The following is a 27,877-nucleotide window of genomic DNA, read 5'->3' as shown; positions in this document are numbered from 1 at the left end:
TTTGCAAATATACTAAAGCATAAATATTAATGCCATAAATTTCTAGCATGTTGTCTTTGTGCATCAACTTTTGGGGGTAATTTCAGCAAAATCTATTAATTTATTTCTAGGACATACATTGGGAAAATATAATTTGGGTTTGGGAAGAAAAAAGCCTTTCAGGAGCAAAAAGATGGTCAGTGATCAAAGGATGAAAATCTATTCAAGTTAGTGTCAGTAAATCCACATGCCATTTTGTGCACAGAGCTTTTTAAAGGCTTGCTGTTACAACCTGAGTATTTCACCTCACATGGCATATCCCAGTCCCTTCAGCTTAAACTTACCCTCTTACTTTTCCTTAAGATGCTGTCAGTTAGAACTGGGAGGTAGTTCTGCCTCACAGCTGAGAAATCAGGGCTATCTGCCCTTGTCATGTTCAGTATCAGCAAGTGAGTTAAGTCACCAGAAGTGACTGTTCAGTCAAAACCATAGTAAAGCCAAGATATGATCTAATGAGCTGGCATCTGCTGCCTCTGAGGTGCAACGATGGAAAGAGAGGTTATCGTCTCTGTGTTTCTGGGTGAAAATCCTGGCCTTTTTGCCATGGTAGGATGCTGCACCCTTTTCTCTAAGACAGAAGCTCTTGTGCCCTTTCTGTGCTGGGCTGTTTTATTGATACTTGACTTCAGTCATGTGCCAGAGCCTTTTCCATGAGGATGGAAATAAAGCTGCATAAAGCCTGCTTTATGCAGCTGTGGTTCTCCACTGACCAGGTAAATATAGCTAGAGCACCACTCTAGCTATGCCACTTTTAACATTAGGAAAGGTGGTAGTTAGGAAGGGTTGATAATCTACAGCTTCCTCCTATGGGATAGCATAATTCCATGACTGAGAATTTTTCTTTTTTTTTTCTCCTCAAGCTTGTATGAAGTTGCAGTAAAGATACACATTATACTAATAAGGGTACAAAGATTTACACTTGAAAGTGCCAGTGTACTTAACTACACATTTAATTTTTTTTTTGATACTGCAGTCCAAATGTAAAGAGTAGCTGCTTTAGACAAAACAAGGAGAGAAACCAAATGCAATTTTTTTCAGGCTACCTTTATAATTTAGATTCAATCACTAAATTGTCCTGATTCAACAGGAATAAATACTGACATGCTTATAAGCCGAGTCTTGCATAAGGTTGGTAGCTGTATTTTCTACTAGGATATTGTACAGTAAGTGCTTTGGATTTTTTAGATAAAACAGGCTTGTCCAATAGAGTGTGGTTCAATAACAGTAAATTAGACTTTGCTCTTTGCTCTCACATAACTTCGAGAACTCAGATCCTTGCAAGATATGTCTGAGTATTTTACATATTCCTATCATTACTTGTGTAAAAAATCACAGAATAGCTGTCAGGAGTTATTTCCTGTTCAATAGGTTGTCATGCAATTTGTTAATCCAAGATGTAAAAATGTGTTGTCTTTCGATCCCTAAATCCAGGCTTTCCCCTCCTCCCATCTACACATGTGGCAAACAACTCTTGTGATCTTTAGATTTTTGATAATGCATCTATTCTGTTTCAGTTTGCCTTCTTATAATTTGAGATTTTCCACTTCATTTCCTTGATATTAGTTCTTTGCAATTACAAATACACTTTCATACTGATAATTAATATTAATTGCTCGCCAAATAATTTTTCTTTTCCCATCAGTTTATAAAAGATTTGAAATTTTTTATGTCTTCATCTAGAATTTCCTGGGGTCCACAAAATGCTCTTTAATAGTAATAAAGAAAAACGGGTGAGAAAACAGGTTTTGCTCCAACTCTTTAAAATCCCCAACAAAACACTAATAAGTAATACCTTTAATTTTTAGTACTTGTGCAAGTCCTATGTGACGATGTTTTGCACTGATTCTTACCTGCAAACAGTTTAGTTTAGCATAACAGTAAGTTGTTGAACATTGACCCTGAGCTATGTGCCTCTGATCTGACTTCCAAAGCTTAGACAGGATTCAGACCTAAAGATATAGTCAGTGCATTATGATGATAAAGACCAGTTTCATGGGTTCAGTGCTGCAATGTTTATCCGAATTTCACTGCAGAAAAAGAAACGAATTTGATCTGCCTGCCTGAACTTCTTAGGAAGTGGAGGAAAAAGAAAGAGGGGTTGACGTGGTGGGGTCAGTGGTTAAGTCCCATGTGGCCTGACTTCCTTTCCAGGTTTTGCATCTAAACTTGGTCTCTTCTTTTTCCATGGCTGTCACTGTCAAATAGTATGCTGCTAGAGAACTTCTTTGTTAGGAAATACGTGGATAAAAAGTAGGCAAGAGTTCACAGCATCCCCAGTGTGCTACTGGCCTGTCTGTCAGCGTATTTAGTGATGTGGTAGAGTGACCCATAATGAAGCTATGGACAATACGGAGTAAAGAAAAATAAAGACTGCTCACCTGCAGCTGAAATACTGGAATTTCCACAAAGGATCCTTCTACTTAAGAACGAGTTGTTTCCAAATAACAGATGAGAAATACTGAAGAAGTTAGCCTACTTTAACTTTGCCTATGCCCTGACCCTACCTTTGTTATAAATTTATGGTCTGCATCATTCTCCACAATCCTGGCTTCACATTAAACTCCAAACAATTTTTCGTTACCTTTTCATATAAGAATTTACATGACCTATGAGATTTTTTACATTACGTAGTTTCTTATTATTGAACAAAAAATCCTTGCTTTTAATATTGTACTTCAGAAAGTGCCTAGCTGAGCAATGTTGATTCCTATAACCTTCACTGACTATCATGAACTCCTGTATTTTTTAAATACTGGAATATTCTTTTTTATATCGGTGATGGAATTATCATTCATGTCTGGTTCTGTTAAGAGTACTGTTTGTCATCAAGATATGCTGTCAGCCCAAAAGTTGTCTTCTGTCTTCTTCATAGGGAATAATGGTGTGCAAGAGCAATAGGACAAATTACAGCTGTCCTGTGGAGAGAGAGTTCTACTGTCTTCATTGCTTGTTAATTATCTCTTTGCTCTGCTGTGTACAGACAAGATTCAGTCATCGGAATGAGTGTAAGTGAGACAATTCTGTTTTATTGTAGCTCTGCCATTAACAGTTTAAATGACCTTGGACAACTCATAGGCTTGCAGAGATGGATTGTGCTCCAGCTTCTATGAAACTTCTGGGTGTATGCAATCCCAGGGAAGACTGAGACAGAAGAATATAAAAGTGTCCATTTGCTGAGGACAAAAATCCATCTAGGACAGTTTCTGGCAGTCTAGAGTAGATGTCTGGAATATAATAGGCAAGAAATCATGACAGGGCTTTTGACTACTCTCCTCCAGCCATCTGTGGCTCAGTGACTTCTTAAGGCAGAGGTGGCTTCTGTGTATTTACTAGCCCTCTTCTTGTTTCTCTTCTTTAAACCTACCAAGACTCCACTCAAGCACACGTAAATTTCCATCATTTGCAGCATCCATGGCAAGGTTCTCCACAGCTTAGCTGTGTGAAGTGTCACTTTTGCAAACAAAATCCTTTTCCTTACATTGAACCTTTCACCTACCAACCTTCCACGTGGAGCCTTATCTATGAGCCACAGTCTCTCCAGGGATATACCTGCTGTGGCATAGGCTTATCCACAACCACTGTGACTTAGAGGTCACCTTTTCCACTCATCCACAGGTCACAGACCCTTTGATTCAAGTTCACACTGGAGTTCCAGCCGGTAAAGCAGCACAGAAGCAGCAGCGATGCTATGGCCATCAGCCAGCCCAGGCGTATGGCCATTGCTGTTATCAGAATGTTCCCAGGCACAGCAGAGGAAGATGATAAGCAGTACAGCAAGCAGCAAAAGCAAAAAGCAGCCACAAACTAGCACTAGACCCTATATACAGTATGGCAAGTAGGTCCCATGCCAAGCATAGGAGCCTGCCAATTAATAGCTAAACAGTAGTAACAACTATAAATTCGTTCTAGCACATTCCAACCAAATCTGTTGTTATCTCAAACCCTTTGAGCCCCATGCTGGGTGCCAAGAAAGCACTGTCATGCTTTAAACCCAGCTGGCAACTGAGCACCATGCAACCACTCTCTAACTTCCCCCCTGTAGCGCAATGGGGGAGAGAATCGAAAGGGTAAAAGTGAGATAACTCATAGGTTGAGGTAAAGATTGTTTAAGAGGTAAAGCAAAATTTGTGCTTGCAAGCAAAGAAAACTGAGGAATTCATTCACCACTTCCCATGGCCAGGCAGGTTTTCAGCCATCTCCAGGAAAGCAAGGCTCCATCACACATAATGGTTACTCATGAAGATGACAAACACCATAATTCCGAATGTCTCCCTGCTTCTTTCTTCTTTCCCCACCTTTATATGCTAAGCATGATTCCATATCGTACGGAATATCACTTGCTGTGTCCCATCCCAACTACTTGTGCACACCCAACCTACTCACTGGTGATGTAGGGAGAGGAGCAGAAAAAGCCTTGACTCTATGTAAGCACTGCTCAGCAATAACAAAAACATCCCTGTGTTATCAACACCATTTTCAGCACAAATCTAAACCACAGCCCCATACCAGCTACTGTGAAGAAAATTAACTTTACCCCAGCCAAATCCAACACACTAGCAAAGAGCCACTGTGTCTACAGAGGAGAGAAACAGCACAAAGTTTAAGTGCCCTTTTTGGCAGAAGGAAGTCTTTTGTCAGCTGTGCTGGAAAATTTTGGACGGTCTGTCAAAATTTTGCAGCTGGTTACCGGTTCAGTGACATGAACTGCTGCCTTGCATGACTGAATGTAAGACGTGCAGAGCTAAGCACTGCTGAGCTCACTGCAGTGCTGAGGGGTGGCAATAACACTAGGACAGCAGAGGACCTGAAGCTAAGTACCGGAACCGTGGTTACTCTGTCTTTTGCAATAATTACCCAAGGAGAAGCTATGATAGTGCACTTTCAGTTTCAGAACAAAAAATTGCAACCCCTCCAGTTATTGGATAATCCCAGTTACAAAACTCAGGAGAATCACAGCTCCAGCATGCCTTTCCTTTACATCTAGCTTTGACATACATGAAATATATGACATATGGAAATAATTGCATTTTTCCTCATTATTGGTAGAGGACGTTTCTCGTTCCGGTTGCTCAGGCCACTACTCTTTGTCCTAATTACTGTTTTCTTTTAAAGGAAGAAGCTTCCCCTCTTAATGAGTCACACGACCTGTTCTTTGGGTTCTGCAGAGACGCCTGTCCCCTGCTTAGGTTCATTAACGATGTGACTTGAGGCCACCATGCTGAATGTACACACACTGCACTGCGACGGCAGAGACACAGCTTCAAGCAGTGTGAGGCACTAACAGGTTTTGTGTCATGGGGAGAGGAGCCTGGTAAAGGGGGAGTGAAGGTGGGCTGCAAGTAAGTACCCATAAATATTCGGTCTTCAGTTCAGTTCATAATGGATGTGTTTGAGTTGTTGCACGAAGACATCCTGAAATATGAAGAAAAAGAAACCAGAGTAAAAATATTGATAAATTTTCCATTTTGAAGCAGAACCGGGGGGGATGGTGGCAGAAGGGGCTGTCTCCTCCCGCCTGACACACGCAGTGCCAGCTGACGCCGACGTGGGTGGGACTGCTGTGGGTGGGTTACAACCCTTTTTAGGATCCCTGTGGGAAAACCACCTTTTTTTGTAAACCAAAATCGTTGAAAAACGAGAGGTCGGGAAGGCGTTAACTGCCCGCCCCCGGCTCAGTCCGCCCGCCAGGGGGCAGCACAATCGCTCCGGGTATGGGCGGGGCCCTCGGGACCATAGAGTCGCACCTCCCCCGCGGCGCGGGCGGTTGTCACTGAGGGAGGGGAGTCGCGCGATCGTTTCCTGCTCCACCCCGTTCCGTCTGCACGCCGCGCCCCGGCTCGGCTGTGGCGCATGCGCGCCGGGAGGGGCACCTGAGGGCGACGGGGCTCAGCCATGGCGGCCTCCATGATCTGCAGCCGGGCGTCGGCCGGGCTGAGGGGCAGCGGTCTCCGCGCCGCGCTGGGCACCGCCACGGCGAAGGTAGCGGCCGCTCGGGAGCGGGGATGAGGGCGGGACGGAGTGGGCAGGGTTGTGGCCTAGGCTGGCTGGGGACAGGGTCTCTCGCTGCGAAGCGGCGGCTGGAGGAGCGGCTGTCTCGTCCCGCTGCCGTCCTGTCCTGGCTCGCCCGGTGCTGCCCTGTCGCGGCGGCGGGGCTGGCAGCCGTGCGCTTGCCTTTGGTGTACGTCCCACCGTAGCTGCTGTTATTGCGTGTGGCAGGTCTTGAGTGCGTGGTTCCCTTTTCTTTGCTTTTCAACCCCCCCTTCCCTAAATTGTCTTGTAAATCCTGATGTTTCCTTTTCCGCCGTCACCTTACTCATACAAGGGTAGGGCTGTGCCAGTAGACTCTTCTTCCAGCTCACATCTCCACAGTCTCTGGCATTGTTTCGAGTAAATGCCTTTTCGGGGTATGGTCTTGTTTTTGGCTGTAGAACCCCAGGAAAGCAGTGCAAAGCGAAGAGCGTGGGAGGCTGAAGTGTGTAACAAATGCTCCGTGCAGCTCTTTTCTCCTTCATATGGAGGAAGGTCGCTTCGAGTTCCCCTCTCGTGTTACGCACAGCCTCAGGGCCGGCTGGTCAGTCAGTGCCAAAACCAGCAGCTACAGCGGTCAGCACCTCTCACTTGGGTTTCATGCCAAGGAAGAGGCCTCCTGTTTGCAGAAAGAATCCTTTGGAGGCTAAATAGGCTCTGTCGATTTGCTAGCTTGAAATGCCATAGTAAAGCTTTTGTGTTGTTTCCATGCTTACTTTATTTAAAATGAAATGAAACCTTAAAAATCCAGTCTGTTAAAAACTTCCTAATACAGACTGATTTTTGTGGTACTTTTGCCAATGGTACATACTAAAAAAAAATTCCTCAAAAACCAACCCCCAAAATAAATGCAAATTTCCTTTAGTTTCTGTTCCTCTCTTTCCCAGGGCTTCCCAAGTTTGGCAGACAGAGGCAATATACCAGAACTTTTGAATTAACCTGTTCTGTGTGGTTTTTTTCTCCTTCCTCAAGATTCTTTTTCCTACAGATATATCCCTTTAAGTACTTAAATGGTAGCTAAATACTCAAGGGTGTTTTAACCCTGCCAATCCTTGTCAGTGCTAGCAGCTTCACTGTCTCTTTCCCACTGCCCCTCACAAACCCCAATACCAAACCTGACATGAATGATTAATGTGGAAGGGTAATGTACAAGAAGTGTAGGATTAAGTGTTCAGGTGTTTACATTGGTACACTAAACTGTACTTGTTTAATAGATAGAATTTTTTTTAACCTAAGTAAAGAGGGTAGTTTTTCACAAGAGTCATGTTCTTTGTTCTTTTTGTTTTTCTGTTTTCTCTTTTTCTTTTCCTTCAGGTACTTGGTGGAAGTCCAGGAATACTCAATAATCATGGATTTCAGGTGCAACAACAGCAACAGAGGAATCTGTCACTACATGAATACATGAGCATGGGACTGTTGCAGGAGGCTGGCATTGCTGTTCCACATGGACTAGTTGCCAAGACACCAGAGGAAGCTTACAAAATAGCAAAAGAAATAGGTATAATATTAAAGAGAGCTTATACAATTTAGGCATGGGATTGATACAAGGTGTAACTACTTTTTCTGTCTTTCCTGGTAAGACATTTCTTGGAGTTCTGAACATATCTTCTCTTAAAGAGAGCCTTTCCTATGAAGCAACTTTCTTGTAGATTTGAGTATTTACTTTGGAGCTGACATCATCTTAATCTGATGTTTTCTAATGCTTAGGATTGCTCAGGGCACAAGCAGTGTGCTTTCACACAGTGAAATCAGTTAAGTGACCTAGTTTTACTTAACCAAGTATCTTTATTCAGACTTGTTTACGAGGCTAAACTGTGTCCCTGAAATGGGGAAGGACTTGATCGTACTTCCATTAAAGGCTGTGAACATGTATTTTGCGCATTATCATTCCCATATCCTGAATGTTGTAGATACTTTTCCAGTAACTTGTGAGTCTCACTTAGAAGGAATGGGGCAGGTATAAATTGTGTCAGCGTAGACTAATACAGCTACCTAAACTACTTTGAGATGAGCAGTAGACTCTACTGCAAATCCTGATTTCTTTTTGCTCTCAATGTTAGAGGAAATCTTGTGTGCAGATCTTCAGTGGTGGTGGCAGGTAAGGCTTCTGTAGTCCAAGATCTCATATAAAACAGAAGATGCAAAGCATACTTCCTTTAGGCTGCAGAAGAAGAGTAAAATCCTGTTCCTTTGTGAACATGCTGTTGTGACAGAATGCAACTACCTCATGCAGGAGGGAAGAACTTTGAGGGCTTGTAGTTTGAGGGCTTGTAGTTAATATGCTAAATTCCCGGCTTGTTGATGAAAAAGAATCTAATCTTCTTTGCCTGGTGCTTAAATACTGTATTTAGAGTTGAGCTTTAATTTTGGGTTGACTGCCTATTATTAATTTGCCACTTTGCCTGCTATGTGTCTTAGTAAAAGTTTTTGTTTTAGTTGGGATGTGATATAGAAGTTGGCTTCTGTTGTTTGAGCCATTAATACTGATCTTTTTTTTTATTTTTTTTATTTTTTTTTAGCTTAAAGCTCCCCCCCAAGTAGTAGGCATATCACACAGCTTTAATAAAGGATATTACATGTTGTATTCCATTCTCATATGCAAGTGCCTAAATCTCTTTCACCTCCAGATGGATACATTTGTAGTGATTCCTAGGGTTTTGTAAGATTAATTTCAGTTTCATGTGTACATTTAAGGCAAGAAATGAGGCCTGGAAAAAATACGTTTTTTCTAGAGCAAGTTAGGCAGCTTTGTGATGTAGAAAGGAACTGAAAAGCTGCTTTTTCTTCAGATATGATGTCCCAGAAATTCAGGTATTGTCTGCCTGCCTTATTTGTCTTGTTCCCACTAGAGAATAAATGACACAAAATTATAACTTCCTTAGTATGAAAGAAAGGTGTTAAAATACTTCTGGGAATGCTTTAAAATTCAGACCCGCTCCTTTTGTTAAGGTTGAGCTTGTAGCATGATCTAAACTTCACAAATCAGACTTTGCTTACATTAATATCTTGCGCAGAACTACTACTAGTGGCAAATGAGGCAGCCTTTGCCTGTGGCTCTGCAGTAGAGAGCAGGGAAACTCGAAGGTCATGATTCCTTTGTTTTGTTCCTTGTTCAGAGAGGACTCCTGTAGCGAAGTGAGTGTGTCCGAGTGCTAGTTTATAGCTGTCTCACTCATGTGAGGTCATAGGTATGCCTTTTATCTGCAGTATGTGACCCTGTGCAGTTTATTGGGGGTCAGAATAATGAAGTTGTGAAGTATATAAATTGGCATTCCTTCATAAGCTGGAATAAAAGAATTCAGGGCTTCTGGTTTCAGTCACATACTTGAGTTTGGTGCTATGGCTTTCTTTGGTACTTGAGGAAGGGACAACTTCCCAAAAGGAGAACACAGTGAAGGAGCTTGAGTGTTTGAGGCATTGCTAAAACATTGTCCAGAACTCATTCTGAATGGTGACAGATTATCCTTTGCTCCAGTGTTTTGGATTTCTTTGTTATTGTAACCATTTACCCTCTTTTTTTTTTTTTTTCCCTTCCCCACTAGTACCTTTAGTATGTGCTTTAAAAACAAACCAAATCTCTACTATAATGAAAAAAATCTCACTTTCTTTTTGGTCCACCTGCTCATTGTTTATTTTTGTTATGTAAGAGCTGTTGCCAGTAGATAGATTATCTTTTGCTTCTTTCTAGGTGTTAAACTGTTTTTTCACGTTTGTCTAAACCCTTACAAAGATAGTTGGTAACACTGTTTACTCTGTTTCCCTAGTGGTGATCCACATTCTCCTGATAACCTTTAGTCAGAAACCTGCTCTCTGTAAACTTGGGTTTTGGCACTGAATTTCTTTCCTTTTGCAAATACCTCGCTTCAGTTAGAAATGGGTAACTTTTTATCCCAATGTGTAACAAACACAACCTTCTCATTAACAGAGATTATCATAGTTTAGCTGTGGCTGTAGCTACATCAGCGTAAGCCTGTTGCATGAATAAAGCCAAACCTTAACCATACTGACGGTTACTGTCACTGCGAGGTAGCTAGTGTGGTAGAATCAAGCTGAGACATAGGAATGTTGAGGTTTGTCTTAAAGCCTAGTTACAAGAGTGCACCAAATATTCTTTAAATAATAAAAATAATTAAATTTGTTAGAATTTCATTTAAAGCTGTGCTTATCTTGAGGTCTGAAGTTAGATGAAATAGTCTGGAAGCCAGAAAGGTTGCTTCCTGTCCACTCCCTCAGTTTTCTTGTACTAAATATTTTTTCTGACCAAAATATTCTAAAGAGAGCAAATTGTTTACCTACATGTGAAGAAATTTTGAAATGCATGTGAAGTGAAATGCAGTATTTCAGCTTGCGTTGTTCTCTAGAATATTTTTTCTAATATTTTTTGTTAAGGAAACTGAGATGAAATTAGATGCTGTGAGCAACTTCTGAGCTATGGTGACAGCTCACTTAAACCTGGTTTGATTCTTAAGGGGAAAAAAGATATATATATATGCTATTTTTTGAAAATTTGGTTTCTGCTGCAGCTATCAGATTTCTTAAAGTGCTGCTTTCAGCTCAGATTTCTGTTCTAGCTGGATTCTGCAAATGATTATTCCTTTGCTTCTATTTTTTAAGAATAGTTTCTGTTTGTCATGGGAAGGTTGTCTATTGTAACTATCACAGCATTGGTTTGCGTATAGCTTTTCCTTTCCATATTTGGCTGTTGAGAGTCATCACTGGAATTTATTACTTATCACAAGCAACTTTTCCTTGTAAAGAGCCTTCCATCTCATTTCAAGTAAATTTTTATTATATACTGGTTCATGCAACTATTACCCTTTTAAAATAACTACGGTTGAGTAATTCAGTCTCTGACAGTAGGTTTGGACCTCCTGTAAATCTCACTGCTCACTTACTATTTCTCCAGTAGTTCACTGTCTCCATTCAAGACCTCCAGATCTCATTTGTGCCCTGAAAGAGTGCATTCTACTCGGAGCTGAGAAGACTTGCATCTGAAGTCTTTAAAGACTTTATTGATTTAAAAAAAAATAACAACCCCAATAGTATTTTTAGTTATTTGTGGGCTTTGCAATACGTCGTTCTTCATATGTTACATGAGTGAAAAAGTGAGCTGAGTAAATTCTGTTCCAGAGTGTTGGTAAGAGGCAGCAGTATGTCTTGATGATAGCCTCTAAGTGTATGGTGTTCTCCCAGCCTATGTGTGCATTCCAGCTAGCACTGTGACTGGTGCTGGTTTAGAATGCGATATAAATTTGTTATCAACAACATGACTAATAAACCTAAAGACTTACTTCTTGAAGAGCGGATGCTTTGTCAGTGTGATAGCAGGTAGCTCAGCAGAACACAGCCTTTGAAATGTACTGCTATTTGTTAAGACAGCACCTATGAAAGTGTATGTATTGCTGTAACTGAAGACTTGATGCTTCCTGATGCCTTCCTCTGTTAACAGTTGGGTGGAAGGGAGTGACATATTGTATGCTTGTAGAAAAGCCTGCTTTTCTTTTGTAGCATATGCTTCTATACATGATGATTTGAGAGCTAAGACTTCTGAAATGATTAACATCTTGAAACAGGTTTTATGTTCTGGTAGTTTTGTAGGATTTTAAAATACTGAATTCCACAGCTTTATGCTTATGGCAGACTGTCAAATTACAGTAAAATAAAAAGCTGTTCAGAATAGGAGGTATTGAGAAACTCGGTGCATAACGTTTTACCTTTCTACATCAGAGTTCTTGAAGCTGAAAGCAAAGGAATTTGTTGCTACTTTTACTACTGCAGTTTAAGAGATCTAGTTCATCTCCTTATCAGTGTGGATTATAAAGAATGATCTCTTTGGTATGCTTTCTACAGAGTGAGTCAAGTAATTGACTTGGCTCTATTCCTGCAACCAGTTCTGTCAGTAGATGTTTCTTTTCTGACTTTCGAGTTCTTTGCAATGTTGTTACTTTGTTTTTCTGTTTATTGCTTAAGCATACAAGCTGCGTCTGTTAAAGAAAAAAAGAATGAGTAAACTTGGGTAATGTATAGATTTGTTCATCTCAGGCTTGATTTAGTCAGAAACTGAAGTTCAGTACGTGTGCCGTGATTTTCTTAGGTAAAGTACTAGTTTTTTCCTTACTAGCTCTTCAAAAGAACAGGTATTCCAGGCACTGTAGCACAAAAGCCGGGGTGGTTTCCTGCTTGTGTATGCCACGCTTTCCTTGGTAGTCTGTGATTAAGTTGGTAGTTTTATTTATTTATTTATTTATTTATTTGTGTGTGTGTGTGTGTGTGTCTTCCCCCCTCCCCTTTTTTTCCTCCTTTGTTCTGTGTCACACTGAAAGCTCACATCCAGGTTTTTCTGTTCCTAACACTTTTTGGTTGTTTTGCCGTTATTTGTTTTCCCTGTTAGTCAGTTATCTGCTTGACTCTGTTAACTGATGTCTTTTAGGTTGTCTGTAGTCTGAAGCTCCAGAGCATTTATTCAGATGCTGTAGGACATAGATGATGATCTAGGTTGGTAAATGTGCAGAAATACTGCAGGTCTTAAATTAAAAAAAAAATAAAAATCTGCTGTAGTGGTCAGTTAAATTCTAAACAGCTGTACCTAACAAAACACAGACTGTACTCTGAAGAGATTCTCTGCCTGTTTTGGCAGAGTTAAATTTTGCATACTCTTTATGTTGAGACTTCTGTTGATAGTACATTGTTAGTTACATGCTCATCTTTTCCCTCCATAATTCCAGTAAATACAACTATATTGTTTAAACTTAGAGATTTTATTATATCTGTGTAACAAGAAAAACATCGGTTTGTGTTTTAAATGAAGAGACTTCCTGGAACTAAAAGCTTTTAAATAGAGTAACTGAGGCAAAAGTTACGGGTGTCTGTCTCTCTCCCAAGGTAAGTTTGCAGTTGAATGGTAGTTGAGAACTCGATTGGCACTATGTTATTAACCATCACTGCCTTTTACTGTTGTTTGTTTTGTCAGAACACATTAGGCTTGCACAATTATTATGAAGGTGTTTGTGATATGTGGAAAGCAGTACTGCCACTACAGTCAATATTTGACAGAAGTCAGAATGGAAACTTGCAAAGCAGAACATTTTAATAAAGTTTGTCTGCCGTAATCATAAGACTTTCTACTTGCATAGAAAACTCCAGAGATACAATGGAACAACAAACCTTCTTGCTTCTTAAGGTTATCGTAAGATTGTAATTTACATAGATTACACATGCATGCAAGGAGAAAGAGACCTGTCTCCCATTCTGAAAGCTTAGGTTATGGAATCAGAAATTATTCCTTCCAATAAAGTAATACCAGTACTGCTAGAAATGAAGATCTGGCCGTTTCCTGGTTGTATTACTCTTTTGCTGTCTAGTTAATAAATGATGAAGGTACTAACTGTAGTGTTAGTACTGTATAGTTTTTTTTGTTGTTGTTGTTGCTGATTCAGTGTTCTGATGATTTCAGGCACATGTTCTCATTGGTATCTGTTCTTAATTTTCTAAACATTTCCTAATTCTTTTCAGACTGTTTTTACTTCCACATGCTTTTAGTGCTGACTGCCATTAATATGGAAATGCAGCTCTTAACAAATGCTTGTTCTGAGTTTTGTGTGTTGGTCTGTAGCTTGTTTGCCTGAGACAGCTGTACTAAAGGTTTATTGTGTAGTTCTAGTGCCCTGTGTTCAGGCTTTACAGTTTGTTCCTGTGGCCAAAAGCAAATGTCCTGGTTTCAGTCCTGCTCACTTCAGTGCCCTTGTCACTGTGCTTGTCACACAGCGCACAGGCTCACAAAACTACTGTCCACTGGGTTAGCTTTTGCCTTCAGCAGTGTCACTCTTCTGATATGCTCCAGGGCGTGATCGTGCAAACGCTTATGCTGGCACAAGAAAGGAGGCTGGAGTGAAAAGCTGAGGACAGGAGGCAGGATAGGACTGCTGTTGTGGTGTAGTGTTGGCTGGTGTAAACTGTCCTAACTTTATATGCCCCTGCTCTAGGGCAGCAACTGCTATTTCTTATTGAAACAAAAGCCCAGCAATATTTCAGAGCAGTGTAAGCAAAGCAGAAGGGCACAACTGTTGATACTGAGTAGAAAAATGTTACCTGCTGGTTTCCAGGTTTTTTTTTCTTGGATTACTGTGTCTCAGCAGTTCTCTGTGATAGTGCTGTGGCTGCACACGAGGTGTGTGACCAAACGTTTCTGCCTTCTAGTTTCAAGGAGCTGTGGTGGGGGAGGAGGCGGGGCGGGGGGGAAGAAGTTTATTGAACAATAACCTTTCTGCATGGGTTAAGTTAAGGTTTTCTTGGGACATCTTATCTTAAATTTAGTTTCAGGTACATCTGTGCAGCTTAATTACTTGTAAACATAGCTGGCCAAATAATTCTTGAAGTGTTATGCGTTTACGCAATCAAGCAGCTAGTTTGCTTGCAGTGCTGTAGGAAAACAAATTACAAGTCATTACTATCATGCTCATTTAATGCCACAATTGCTGCATTCTGTTGCAATGACGACTTTGTTATGACCAAAACTGATTGCAAAAAGTGTGAGGTTGTTTCTCACGTTTTTTTCAGTCTTTATATTTTGCCAAAGTGTAATCATGCATAATAATTAAATTCTTAAGAAATACTGTATGGGATGAGGGCAGTGGTGCATCTAGCCCAATACTTTGCCTCTCATGGTGGCAAAAGGACATCCTGTTAAGGGAGAACTGTTAGCCTGGCTATTTTCTCCAGTCCATACCCCTTGTTTCCTCCTAGCATTCATAACAATTGTTGTCTTACTAATATCAGAGGGAACAACTCTGCCCAATTCCTTGTGACTCTTGCGTTCTTCCTTCATGTCTTCTGGCAGGCTTCAGTATCTTCTATGTAAAGAAGATAGTGCCCCTTTTTAGAACTGACTTTCCTTGGTAGGTGGCTTTTGCTTTTGGCTGGTGTAGAACAGGAAATGGAGTGGATGCTGTACACGTAGTTGTGTGTTCTTGCTCTGTGCCTCACCAGATATGGCTAAAGACCAGGGTCATTTTCTTGCTTTGTTCTCCTTTGATAGATTTAAAGAAGTGCCAAGCTCTTTTAGTCCCTTCCTGTATGGGAAGGTCTTAATTTCAGTGATAATCCTGGTAACCAGTCTTTCCCATTGTAAATTACTTTTATAATCATGCCCAGAGCTAAACGTAACGTTCCAGCTGAGATCTTGCTGGAGCTTTAGTTGGCATCTGGTTCTGACTTGTTTAGATATTGTTTTTTATTGCTAGGAGGAGTAATGACTACAAAGAAGGTGCCTGTGGGTGAACTTTACGGCCTTTCTGAAAATTTCTCTGTAGAAACAGCTTTTACTTTCTGGATTTAGTGTAGGAGATGAAAAGTTGGGTGGAGAAATAGGACCCTCTCTTCTGAGCTTCCTAGTGTACTGTAAGTTAAATCTCTTAGGCTTGATTACTAAATATATCTGTTCTGAATCATTGTGAGATATCAAACTTCCATAGAAATCTCAAAATAGTGAAATAATGCTGTGAATATTTTAAATCTTAAATATTTGAGTCACTTCAGAGCCTTGTGAAAGAGCCTAGGTGGATTGCCAGTGAGAAAGGGGTTTTGTTTTATTTTTTTTTCCTAACTCAGATAATAAAGTATTTTCCTCTCTCTTTTATGATACATTAGGAAGTCATGCTTCTCCACATTTTGTGTTTGTATGCACACACAAGATAAATTGTTTTCAAATGGATGGAACTTTGTTTTTAAGCTTGCATGTTGGAGTATGTGGCTTTATTTACCCAGGAAGCTACTATTTGTAATCTTATTCACACATGAGGCTTAGTGTTTTCTAAAGCAAGCTTTGTACTCAAAGTAATTGCATAAAAGTTAAGTCTTGTTTTGCGTGGCTTCTATAAACCATGTTCACTTACTTGATTGCCAGTACTACCTAGTAGCCATAAGAAAGAGTTGTCTTTAGGAACTGAGTTAAATATTAGACTATAGTAAATCAACATATACTTTTGTGTTTATAACCTTCATGCTTCTTGTGTCAACAGACTTCATATCAGTTGTGAATTCAGAGATCTGTCGTTAGGTAGATAGCCAAGAAGGAAAATTTACAAGTAGCTGGTTGGGAGTAATAACTTGATCATTCTCTTTGCTTATAGCCACCCTAGCTTGTGATATTATGCAAGTTTAATTTATCTGGCCAGGAAGGATGCAGGTCAAAATAGGAAACAATACCACATTGTGTCTGCCATAATCTTCAGTATCCATAGCTGCTAGTTTTGCTGGAGTACTGCAATTTTCTTAGGCTTTCCCATGGTTGCCTTTTCACATCCAAGAGAACAGCAAGTTCTTCCTTTGCTTAGAAAGACCGGGATGGTTCAGCTAATGGTGGCATGAGAAAAGATGGGATGTGCCACACAAAAGTGAGTGGGACAGCTCTTAATATCTTGCAGTCTAGTTGCTCTCTGCAGTGTATTCAGTGTAATTGAACTTGAGTAACTACTCAGGTCTTTGTTTTTCTTCCTTTATCACCTTAAATGACTTGATGAACTGAATTTTTTTCATTGCTTTTTATGTTTCAATGACACTCCAGAACATCCTGGTCTTTTTTGATGATCCTCTCATACTTTACTTTTTAAACCCAAATGCATAGTCTCTCCTACTTAGAATGGTATTTTGTAAAGGGTTTTTAAACAGTTGAAGCTAACTAAAGGGCTTCTCTGCCTACTCTGGGAAAAACAGCAGATTTGCTTAGGCCTCTGACTTCTGCAAAGCACTCAAGCTTATGCATCAGTGCTCTGCAGAATGGAAGCTATAATGGGTCTGCAGGTTGGCTTGGGTAAGTGCCACAGTTACATGTCATTGCTGAGAAGTCAGTGGTTACAGATACAGGGTATTTGTACTTGATTGAGGAAAATCTTGGATTTTAGTATGTCAGATATTCAGTGTCATCTTGTTAACAGTCTGTGAGATACTGACTGTTTGTTACTGGGTGCTTAATCATTTGTGATTTAAACATGGTTTAAAGATACATCAAAGTATCAACACGCTTGGACCAACCAGGACACTAACTCACCAAGGTTTGTTCACAGAACAGCCTAAAGCTGAAATTTGTGGGTGGTTTGAGACTTTCAGAATAACTTGTGTGAGTTATAATACTGTCTTTGATTCACATATCTGTGTTTTGAACTGGGAGGGGAAAGGGAGGTGGGTGTGGAAAAGGGGGGATAAAATGAAAGCAGCCTTTATTATTCTACCTGGGGCAATTTGTTTTAGTGGTCACAGATGACAAATTTTGGGTTTTCTTTCATTCTAGGTTCAAAGGATCTTGTGGTAAAAGCGCAGGTTTTAGCTGGTGGTAGAGGAAAAGGAACATTTGAAGGTGGCCTCAAAGGAGGAGTGAAAATAGTTTTTTCGTAAGTTGTTTCTAAATTATCCAACCAAGTGGGAAAACCTGAAAGTTTCATTTTATGAATTGAACCTATTGCTTAGTTTAAAATCCGTGTTTTAATTATTAACCTCAAAATAACAAATATTAGGTAATTTTTTTAAAAAAATGCTACTTCTGTATTTTCCCAGCAGTTTGTCACGTTCTGAGCTTCTTTTATTCTAGTCCAGAAGAAGCAAAAGATATCTCCTCCAGAATGATTGGAAAGAAGTTGTTTACCAAGCAGACAGGAGAAAAGGGCAGGATATGCAATCAAGTATTTATCTGTGAGCGCAGATATCCCAGGAGAGAATACTATTTTGCAATAACAATGGAAAGGTCTTTTCAAGTGAGTAATATTAGAAATAGAAGTAAACTAATTAACTTGTTATAGCTGAATTAAAAACCACAAACAAATACGAAAATGGTTTACTGTACTGGTCACTTGCTTTTGAAAATCAGAAATATACATAAGCTAAATTTTGTTTCTCTGACAACGTGATTACCTTAGTCTTTAAATGCTTTAAAGATGTAATGCTACAATTTAAAGTTAAGAAATAATAAATGAGTATCAGTAGTCCCAACTGAAGTTCAGAGTCATATAGCTGAAGGGGAGATGGGTGGAATGAGGGGGTTATTATCATTTTGGTTTGAGTTTGCACTTATCTAGATGCTCATACTAGAGTTTAGTTTAAAAAGACAGCTATGTGTGTGCATGTACATGTACACACTATTTAGGAGTGTCAGGAACAAGATAAGTAAAAGCCTTTTGGAAGAGCCAATGGTCCTGGATAAATCAGACATTCTTTTTCTCCAGTGTGTGGAGGTTCCCAGAGGTGCACAGATGTGTCCCTCAATTTTGAGAGCGCTGGTAGCTTTGTTATGCCAGTACTCTTTGGTAAGAAGATTTGGGCCTAGAGGTCTGTTTTCAGAACTTAAAGGAAGACGAAAGCCATAGGCTACTCCCTGTGTATGTTCTGTATGTGTGGGTATATAGTTTTTTAGGCTGCAGTTCAAACCCAGTTACTGAAATGTGTGAGTGTATTTTCTGACAGACTAGTGTTTTGTTATGGAACACAAAGAACGAGTTGATAACTTCAACAAAGCCAGAGTAAATCAGATCTTCGAACTTTACTTTCTGAAGCTTAACGAAAACTGAGTTTGGTCTTTCCAGTGCTTAAGAGCTTGCACGGGCATTGTTCTTGGTGATTAGAGGAGTATCTCTGGCATCAGTATGAAATAATTTTCTGTGTGAGGAAACTAATCTTATTCTTTTTTTGATGCAAAATTAAGAGTTAAATTTTGTATTTGTTCCTTCTTCCTCCTCTGTAGTGTTCTCTCTGACAGGAAAATATCAGTTGTGTTGGGTTTTAGTACAGTTACGTGACTTAGGCACTTACATTCTGTTGTACTTGGAATAGAGCACGGAAGATCCAAATGTTACAGTATGCACCCCAGATTTACCACAAGGTGGCATTAAAATACCGTAAATGCCTGGATTTTATGATCTTAAAATTGTGTAAGCAATAAGCAAGCATCCTTAGTGGAAACAGAATTTACTGTAACTGGTTTAAGCAAATTAGATAAAGGGAAACATATTTTCCTGACTTGTTCTTGATCTCATATAAAAAACCAAATCTTATTAGTGTATATTGAGCATAACCATGTGGGTTATTGTCTTTTGATAGGGATGTGCTTTGATTTTACTGCTGCCTTTTGAAGTCATGTTTTTAGATGTGCTTGTAATTTCTGTATCTTGTCTAGGATGCTTATGATGAGGAAATGCCTTTCAAAAGAAGGAAGTGTGAAGGTTGAATAACACGCTGTGTTTTCCTCTTCCTTTAAGGGGAAAACAGTCTGTAAAATAGTCTGTTCAAAGTGGAACTTGATGTCCTGGGTGTTATTTGCCAATAGGGGCAAGATTTCTTATGCTTTAAGCAAAATTATTCACTTTGGTCAATTCTGTGGAATGATGAGTTATTTTTATAATGTTTTGTAGCTTCCTGATGGTTCAGAATATGAATATCCAGAAATGTTCATTGCGTTGAACCTTGCTATTAGTTTTAGAATAATTTACCATCTATATGTTTCCATTTGGAAGGATGGTGATGAGAGTGGAGTGGTGTGCTAAGTGAGCATGTTCTCTGAACCAGTGTCACGCTTTCTGTAATTAATTGTCAACAGTTATAAGGCTCTTTAATGTTCAAGACCTGTGCTGATAGGAAATGCTGCCTTAGTACACCATCTGTCATAATCCATGCGCGGGTGGTGATAAAGGACAGCAGGTTGAGATGATGCAAGTATGTTGGAGGATGTATGATGGAGAACTGTTCCCATGGGGAGAGATTTTTAGGTTCCATGGTAGTCAGTCTTTAAGGTTTTCATTGAGATTTAGATAGCTTAAAAAAAAAACAACTGCTGCAATGTTTCTTAATTTCTTAGTTTCTTTTATTGTTGCATAATTGAGTTCTGTTTTGTCAGAACTCTGTAACTTACTTTCAGTGTTGTTGTACAGAACAGGAATAGTTTGCAGTAATTTGTCACTAGGTCTGCAGACCTAGATTTGTCCTTGGGGTTGGAGTATGGTGGAATGAATACATGAGTGCCTGACATTTGATGTGTGTTTGTGTAGGGGTGAGTGGAGAAGGGGGAGATGTTTTTTCTAGTGACAACCTAGAAGATAAAATGCATAGGATTACTAAGTTGAATTGTCGATCAAAATTTAAAACTAGTATGTCTGTGTTAATTGCTCTGTTACTACAGTGTATACAAAGGAAAGTTTTCCCTGTTAAAAGAAACTGGACCAAACATACACCTTAAAATTTAGAAAGTGTTATTAAAATGTTATTATATAGATGTTGTTAAAATTATGTTATTATATAAGTGTATTGAACAGATGGTAACATTCTTAGAGAAGTAAATGCCCACAGAAAAAAAATTTCCAACAAACAAGAAGGTTTTACTGCTGTGAGGTATCTTATGGGAAGAATACATTTCTATTGTGTCTAATAAAATTACTTATGCTTTTTTTCCTTTCCTTTTTGTTCCAGGGTCCTGTGCTGATAGGCAGTTCTCAGGGTGGTGTTAATATTGAAGATGTTGCTGCAGAGAATCCTGATGCGATAATTAAGGAGCCTATTGATATAGTGGAAGGCATAAAAAAGGAGCAAACTGTTAGGGTAATTGTTCATGTGGACAAGTACGCGTTAGTGAGGATGGCGGGATTGCTTCTACATTTTGTAAAGTGTGCATGCATTCAACCTGCTGAGTTGTCTTAAACCCTTTTGACATTTTGAAATGGATTTGAACTAGATACATAAGTATTTTCAGGTGACAGATAATACACATCCAACTCTGCATGGCAGTGCTTTATCTAGCTTTTATGTAGCTTGTAAAGGTGTATGATGTTGATCTTTTACTAGCTCTTTTTTAGGGTAAGTGCAGTGTTTTGTATTGAAAACAATCTTTTCAAACACAAAAATTACTTTGTTTCCAGGAAGACAAGAGAGGTTCTGCATTTACAAATTCATTTGGCACTGAAATAATAGCTAAACTGGGACATTCCTAATTCGTAACTAAATCAGTTAACTGATAACGGATCTTTTACTTTCAGCTTGCCCAAAAAATGGGATTTCCTCCTAATCTGGTGGATGAAGCAGCTGAAAATATGATCAAATTATATAATCTCTTTCTGAAATATGATGCTACCATGATAGAAATAAATCCTATGGTGGAAGACTCATCAGGAGTTGGTAATGTTTCTTCTTTATATTTTTCATGTACCAGTTTGACATTTTTATAAATCTTAGTTGCTTTGCACTACTAAAACTTCAGCTGTATACAGCAAGAGGACTTAGCATTAACATGGTATAGTCAAAACCAAATTTAATAAAGTATATAAATTTGAGAATCTAAGCATAGTAGGTATCTGCTCTTAATTGCTAAGTAGGATCTTAAGTTTAAATAGATTTCTTTTAAAATTTTTTTTTTTTTTTATTTATTTAAAAATAACACGTCTTCCACTTTCGAGTGTTTGGCTACCCAGGATAAAGCATTTCTGGAAGCTGGATCTTTTCTAAATTCTTGAAGTGAAACTTGAGCCATATTGTGTATTCAATGTTGGTACTGAAAAGGTAACCAGAATAGTAGCACCTTCTAGAAATCTGCCTTTACTGCTCAGGCATCAGAATGACTGATAGAGTTTGATATTTGATGTATTGAAAGACTATAGGTTTTTAAGTGATGATGTTTATAAGGTTCTTAGCACATTCAGTTGCAAAATAGGTAATACTCAATCACAATCAATTCCTCTGTCGCCAAAAAACAAATCTGTGGAGAATATTTGTACTTGAACTCAAGTACAACAGTTTTAAATTTAAACATGAATATGAAAATAGCTCCTTCATCAAAGTTTACAATTACTCTACTGTTATACTGTTACTACTCTACTGTTATTGTGTTAGGCTGTTTTTTAAATAATACTGCTTAAATGAACACTGTGGAGCAGTCTCTCCCATCTGTTTCTCATGCCTTGTCATTTTTATATCATTTGTAGTGAGGGGTAGAGATGAATTTTTATGTTTGTATGGACAGAAACTTAGTTCTGATGTAAAGAATACTCTAGATTTTCCATGACACCTGCTATATCTAAGTGAAATTTACTTTTGTGTGTATTCTTCTGACAGCTTTTCTTCAAACTTAGATGTCTTTTCATTGTGTTTCTGTGTGCTTACATGTGCACACACCCTCCTGTTTAATCTAAAAGCAGAAAACTAAGAGGGATTAAAAAAACCCAAACCAGAGATCTTCTGTAGGGATTAACTTTATGCTAATTATTGAAGCATAAATTGCCCAGAGTTATCAAACACCTTGTTGTAAGCTTCTTTGCTTTTAAGGTGTCTCAAGAACTACATTTATCTTCCCTGCAGTTAGAGATTCAGCTGTTTTTGTGAGTAAACTCGAGAGAATCTTGTATTTACGTGCAGTGCTAAGTCTGTCTTTCCAGCAAAAGTGTAAGTTTGGACTGCATGAGCCAGCTGCCAGGTTTGACTTGACATACCTTAACATATTTATGGAGCAGTTGAGCTATTATTTTAATATTAAATAATGGTTTGGTTTTTTGTTTTTTGTGTTTTTTTTTTTTTTTTTCCTTTCAGTGATGTGTATGGATGCAAAGATAAACTTTGACAGTAATTCAGCCTATCGTCAGAAGAAGATCTTTGATATGCAGGATTGGACACAGGAAGATCAAAGAGACAGGGATGCTGCAAAAGCAGATCTCAACTATATAGGATTGGATGGAAACATAGGCTGTTTGGGTATGTTCTATTTAATGAATTTTAAATGACCTAATGGATTTATAAACTGAATTCCTAAATGTTATCTTTATTCTCATATAGTCAATGGTGCTGGTTTAGCTATGGCCACAATGGATATAATTAAACTTCACGGCGGAACTCCAGCAAACTTCCTTGATGTTGGTGGTGGTGCTACAGTGCAGCAAGTGACAGAAGCCTTTAAGCTTATTACCTCTGATAAAAAGGTGAGGGAAGAGTTGGCATATCAAGGTCCAGGCTGTGATTTGAAAGTCAATGCTTAGTGCATGTTCTCCAGAACACGTTTTTACGAGCATAAAATTAAAAAGGAAAGAAAATTGACATGTTAGCTTAATTTTGGTGCAAATGAAGGTCTAGAAATGTTATGAATTTTTTTCCCTTTTTTAAAAAATAGGTTCTTTGGCTGTGTACTGAGTAGGCAGGTTTTTGTCATCTGGTTGAAGTTAGAGCAGTATTTGAATCTTTCTAGAAATCTTTGAGTCAGAAATTCCTCCTGCCTGCTCTTTAAACCAAAAGCAGTATTCACTTGGGTTTCTCCTTTCTTTTTCTTTTTGTCTTTTGGGCCTGTTTTGCAGGTGGTTCTGTTTTGTGCATAGTGTTTTAGAGGTGAATATTCGTTGTGCTGTGCACAATCAAGTTTCTAAGGTACTAATTATATGTAATGTAAGATAAAATAATTTTGTAATGACCTTGGAAGGGCATTAATGTTTTATCCTGTCGAAAGTTTATCAGAAGTGTTTGCATATTATTAAAATGTTGAAACTAAAGGAAGAGCTTTATAATCCAGAAAGACAATGCACAGACTGGATTGCAATGCACTTCTATGATGATAGGAACTCAACAATAGTTTGAGACTTTTCAAAAAGAAAGAAAAATATGAAAAAAGAGGTAACTGAAAAAGGCAGGAGTGACTTGCAGTATCTGGTAATGCTATGCTACTTTTGCACCAGAATTTCATCACCTACTTGCTCGTCTTTGGAAAGGGCCAGAAACAAATAATGAGTGATGTTACAGAGAACCTGAGTTTCTTCCTCGTTGGAAAGATTTTTGTTAACAAATGCAGGGTCTGACACACTCTCCACGAGTGTTATAGAATTATTTAGGTTGGAAAAGACCTTTAAGATGATTGAGTTCAACCATTAACCGAGCACTGCCAAGTCCACCACTAAATCATGTCCCTAAGCACCAGACGAAGTTTGGTCTTTTTAAATACCCCCAGGGATGGTGACTTCACCACTTCCCTGGGCAGCCTGTTCCAGTGCTTGAGAGCCCTTTTTTTTTTTTTTGGTGAAGAAATTTTTCCGAATATCTAGTCTAAACCTCTCCTGGTACAACTTGAGGCAGTTTCCTCTTCTTCTATCATTTCTTCCTTGGGAGAAGAGACCAACACCCACCTTGCTACAACCTCCTTTCAGGTAGTTGTAGAGAGCGATAAGGTCTCCCCTAAGCCTCCTTTTCATGAGGCTAAACAACCCCAGTTCCCTCAGCTGCTCCTCATAAGGCTTGTTCTTTCTTCACCTTTCAGCAAACCGATGGGAAACTGAGGCACACAGGCACAGAGCACCTCAATTACAGAGAGAAGAGAAGAAACAAAGAAGAATCTGGGAGTTGTTGATTTGGGACATGTTCTTACAATGCCAGTCCTCTGCTGATGCATGAACAGAGGGTGTCCAAACAGACTTGTTAATAGATCTTTCCCTTTTTGCGTTCCTTCAGGTGCTCATTGTTCTATCAAAAAATGATGACTGTAGCTGTTATTCCTGCTGCTGAAAGTCAGTGTGGTGCAGCCCACTGGTGTCATGGACTACACTCTGGCTGCTGCTCTGGGTTTAGTTCAGGGATTGTTTGGAATAGCTTTCTGGGGTGTCAGTCTAAGTTTCTTCTACCCATTAGTAGCAGGAGCAAGAACTATCTTGCGTAGATGAGCTAGTCTAATTGCAGGATAATGAGAGCCAAGCTACCATTTGTTAAGCAATTGCACATGTCTTCTTAAGTTTGTTCTGTCTTTCAGTGTTGTCTTCCCATTTTTTGCCCCTTTTTTATTCCATCCTTCATCATTGACCATGATCTTTTTACTACTCCTTTCCACCACTTGAGTAGGAAAATACTTCCCCTGAACCTCAGGCTCAGTCCTCCTGAATAAAACATATTTCAGAGAGCTTACCTCTAAGCATGCTAGCTTTTAAGTAGACTGTATAAACCATGTCTTATGCATGAGTTTTATAAATTTTCTGTGTTCTTTAGCATGGCTTCTTCAGTATATGGAGGTACTAGTGCGGGAAGTACCTCTACTGGAGTAATGTTAGGAGTGGAAAGATAAACAGTCAACAGATGAAGTTGTTAAATGACTTTGCTGGAGTTTCATCTGTTTGATTTGCTTGAAAAAAATCAAACAGCTCTCTTCAGAATATTCTAAACATGATTAATAATGTACAATGTTGGGTTTATACAGAAACTGAGTGTGTGTCTTTTCAAGCACCTACTCAGAATACACCCTATTAAGAGAAATGGCTATTGTCTGCAACTCATGCTGGATTAAATGACAATGTGGAAGTTTCCTGGGATAGGCATTTTCCCTGAAGTAACAGTTCTGCTGTATGTGACTTGATGGAAGTGCACTTTTGTTGCTGATGTTCTCTAGAACAGAAATGTTCCCTGTCTTGCAGAGTCTCTTGCTACACTTAAGAAGCTTGAATTTTCCTTACACTGAAAGGCTGAGTGGTACTTTCATCTGATGTGTCTCTGACCATTTTTAATGTTAATATTGTCATTGGCTCTGTAGGTACTGGCTATTCTGGTAAATATTTTTGGTGGCATTATGCGATGTGATGTGATAGCACAAGGCATTGTTATGGCAGTAAAGGATTTGGACCTAAAAATACCGATTGTGGTACGGTTGCAAGGTGAGTGTGCTTCAATACATGTTAAATATATTTCTGTCCATATTGACAAATGTTCTTGAGCTTATATATTGTGCAGCAAGTTGTCTGAAGACTGTAGATAAGTAAGGCAAACCTTGAATTTAGATGGTGAGGATTGGCAAGTTAATAAAAAGACATTTCCTGCTTTTATAACTGCTGAAGTTGTTGTCTTCTAGATTTATTCACGAACTTGCTTTTGGAACAGGCTTCCTAGAACACGCTGTGTTGGTAGTAGTCTCCTGTTCACTAAAAGTGGCATTTTATCCCTTTCTTAAGGTACACGAGTTGATGATGCCAAAGCTTTAATAACAGCTAGTGGCCTCAAAATCCTTGCGTGTGATGACTTGGATGAAGCTGCAAAAATGGTAAGCTAGGTAGTTATGAATATTTTCAGAACATAGCATCGGTTGCAGAATATTAAAAAGTTGAAACTCCATTCAGTTAACTAAATGTAGCTTAGCATAAATCACAGTGTTGGTTATTATCAGGGCCTGAAGAAAATGTTTTACAAATTAGTAAGTGTATGTTTTGTAAGGAGAACTACTATGCAGTCAGAAGCTATTATGCCCTGGAAATTTCTAAGCAGGAAATAATTCATAGAAATATCTTCTAAACATATAGAATCTCTTGTGAGTGGGTACCCCAACACCTCCCAAGAAAACAGTGGTACATGAAGGTTAAAACTTGTATCATTTCATCAAGATACTGGGTTGTAAATGAGAACCAGGCATTGTATAACTGTGAGATGTTTTCTAATAGACTTGACTGATCTTTCATTTAAAAGTGATTAAGATGCACTGGACTAATAATTCCTCCCCCTGGATTTTGCTGATGATTCTCTGGCATTACTTTGTTTAAAAAGATTGGTCCAGCTCACTCAAGTTAGGATTGCTTTGAAATCAGTCTTTATTTTCTGTTTTTCAGGTGGTGAAACTCTCCGAAATAGTAAGCTTAGCAAAACAAGCTCATGTGGATGTTAAATTTCAGTTGCCAATTTGAAATGGGGAATGTAATGCTGGTGTCTAACATGTTCTCTGAAATACTGTGTTCTGTGGGATAGCTTTCGTTTTCTTGTGGAGGTTTTGATTGTTTGACAGGTGCACAAACTGAAGTACCTGTTTTTAACGTTAACATTCAGAATGGTCAGAGTTCCTGTAAAAGCGTGTATTGCTGATCTTCTAGTCCTTCTTAGTTGTTTTCAAGCCTCCAGCTTCTGCTGCAGAATGTCACTTGCAATATATTTCTGCATTGTCCAAAGTAAAGCTTCTGGTTGAAAAATAATTATTCTGAATAAATTCTGAAGTTACTTTACTTGTAAATTTGGTTAAAAGTAAGTATGACTAGATTATCTAGTTGTCCATGTGGAGAAGTGTATTGAAACGGTATTTTATATTGGAGACAGTTGTCCTTAGCAGTATAATGGACATGAGCAAACCAATCATTATTTATGAACAGGTGCATTTGAACTTGATCAGAAACATTTTTAGAAGTGCTTCACTGAAGTGGCTGGTAACTCTTCTGGGCAACGTGTTTATTCACTACAAAATATACTGTAGCACTTAGATTTTCACATTTTCTGGTCCTTGCAAAAAAAGCATTGTGTAGTTTTATATATGAACAAGCATTTACCAAACTTCAAGGAGACAGAATACATAGAGAATTAAAATGTCTATTGTACATCGCTAATAAAATTGTACATTAATAAAATGTCTCCCAAAACTTCTATTGTCTTTTTCTTTATATGTCACCATTTTTATAAATTACATATGCTCATGGACTAAGCCATAATGTAAGATAGCAAGGTAAAAGCTTTTTTGGAATCAATTTACAATAGCATATATGTTAATTTTTTCCCTCCTTGAATTGCACTGCATGATTAAAAACATGTGAACTCACGCTGTGTTGAAAAGCTTGGACAGATACCATGCATATAACATCTTACTGAAGTGGCCGTAACTGATCTCTGCACAAACAAATATGCAGGAAAATGTCACTTTTTGGGGAAATAGTGCTTCTATTATTAAATTAGCATTTATTTTTGTCACCTTACAATGCTGTTGATTTTGTCATTACATAGAACTTGGATGATGATCCATTTTCCACTTAATTTCCAAATGCTGTTAATTATTCTTACTCATTTTTTGTTTGTGTTTTGTAGG

At 38.7% G+C, this 27,877-nt stretch overlaps 1 protein-coding gene across 3 annotated transcripts; it reads left to right on the top strand.

The window, feature by feature from the left end:
• The first annotated feature begins 5,764 nt into the window (after positions 1 to 5,764).
• SUCLA2 (succinate-CoA ligase ADP-forming subunit beta) lies at positions 5,765 to 27,437 on the top strand. 3 transcript variants are annotated; one of them, XR_003990089.1, is made up of 11 exons: positions 5,765 to 6,018; positions 7,381 to 7,564; positions 17,351 to 17,450; positions 17,648 to 17,810; positions 20,512 to 20,640; positions 21,075 to 21,213; positions 22,618 to 22,779; positions 22,861 to 23,003; positions 24,323 to 25,700; positions 25,995 to 26,083; positions 26,643 to 27,437. XR_003990089.1 is itself a non-coding variant. In XM_030476559.1 (11 exons), the coding sequence occupies exons 1-11, from the start codon at positions 5,932 to 5,934 to the stop codon at positions 26,715 to 26,717; spliced, it is 1,392 nt and encodes a 463-aa protein (XP_030332419.1). In that variant the 5' UTR covers positions 5,783 to 5,931; the 3' UTR covers positions 26,718 to 27,437. The 3 variants fall into 3 exon arrangements, 2 of the variants coding, with proteins under 2 accessions (XP_030332419.1, XP_030332420.1); XM_030476559.1 differs by having other exon boundaries at positions 5,783 to 6,018; positions 25,580 to 25,700; XM_030476560.1 differs by lacking the exons at positions 5,765 to 6,018; positions 7,381 to 7,564 and adding an exon at positions 7,573 to 7,641 and having other exon boundaries at positions 25,580 to 25,700.
• Positions 27,438 to 27,877: the final 440 nt, after the last annotated feature.

Source organism: Strigops habroptila, chromosome 2 (genome assembly GCF_004027225.2).
Source record: "Strigops habroptila isolate Jane chromosome 2, bStrHab1.2.pri, whole genome shotgun sequence".
NCBI lineage: Eukaryota > Metazoa > Chordata > Aves > Psittaciformes > Psittacidae > Strigops > Strigops habroptila.
This window is presented reverse-complemented; position numbering and strand designations above follow the sequence as displayed.

What these genes read in the sequence shown, in the direction of transcription:
- SUCLA2 (XM_030476559.1), top strand. Translation starts at nt 5,932, where the DNA reads ATGGCGGCCTCCATGATCTGCAGCCGGGCGTCGGCCGGGCTGAGGGGC. An exon ending in AAAAGGAGCAAACTGTTAGG is followed by an intron (nt 20,641 to 21,074) that starts GTAATTGTTCAT and finishes TTTTACTTTCAG; the next exon opens with CTTGCCCAAAAAATGGGATT. An exon ending in TGGAAACATAGGCTGTTTGG is followed by an intron (nt 22,780 to 22,860) that starts GTATGTTCTATT and finishes ATTCTCATATAG; the next exon opens with TCAATGGTGCTGGTTTAGCT.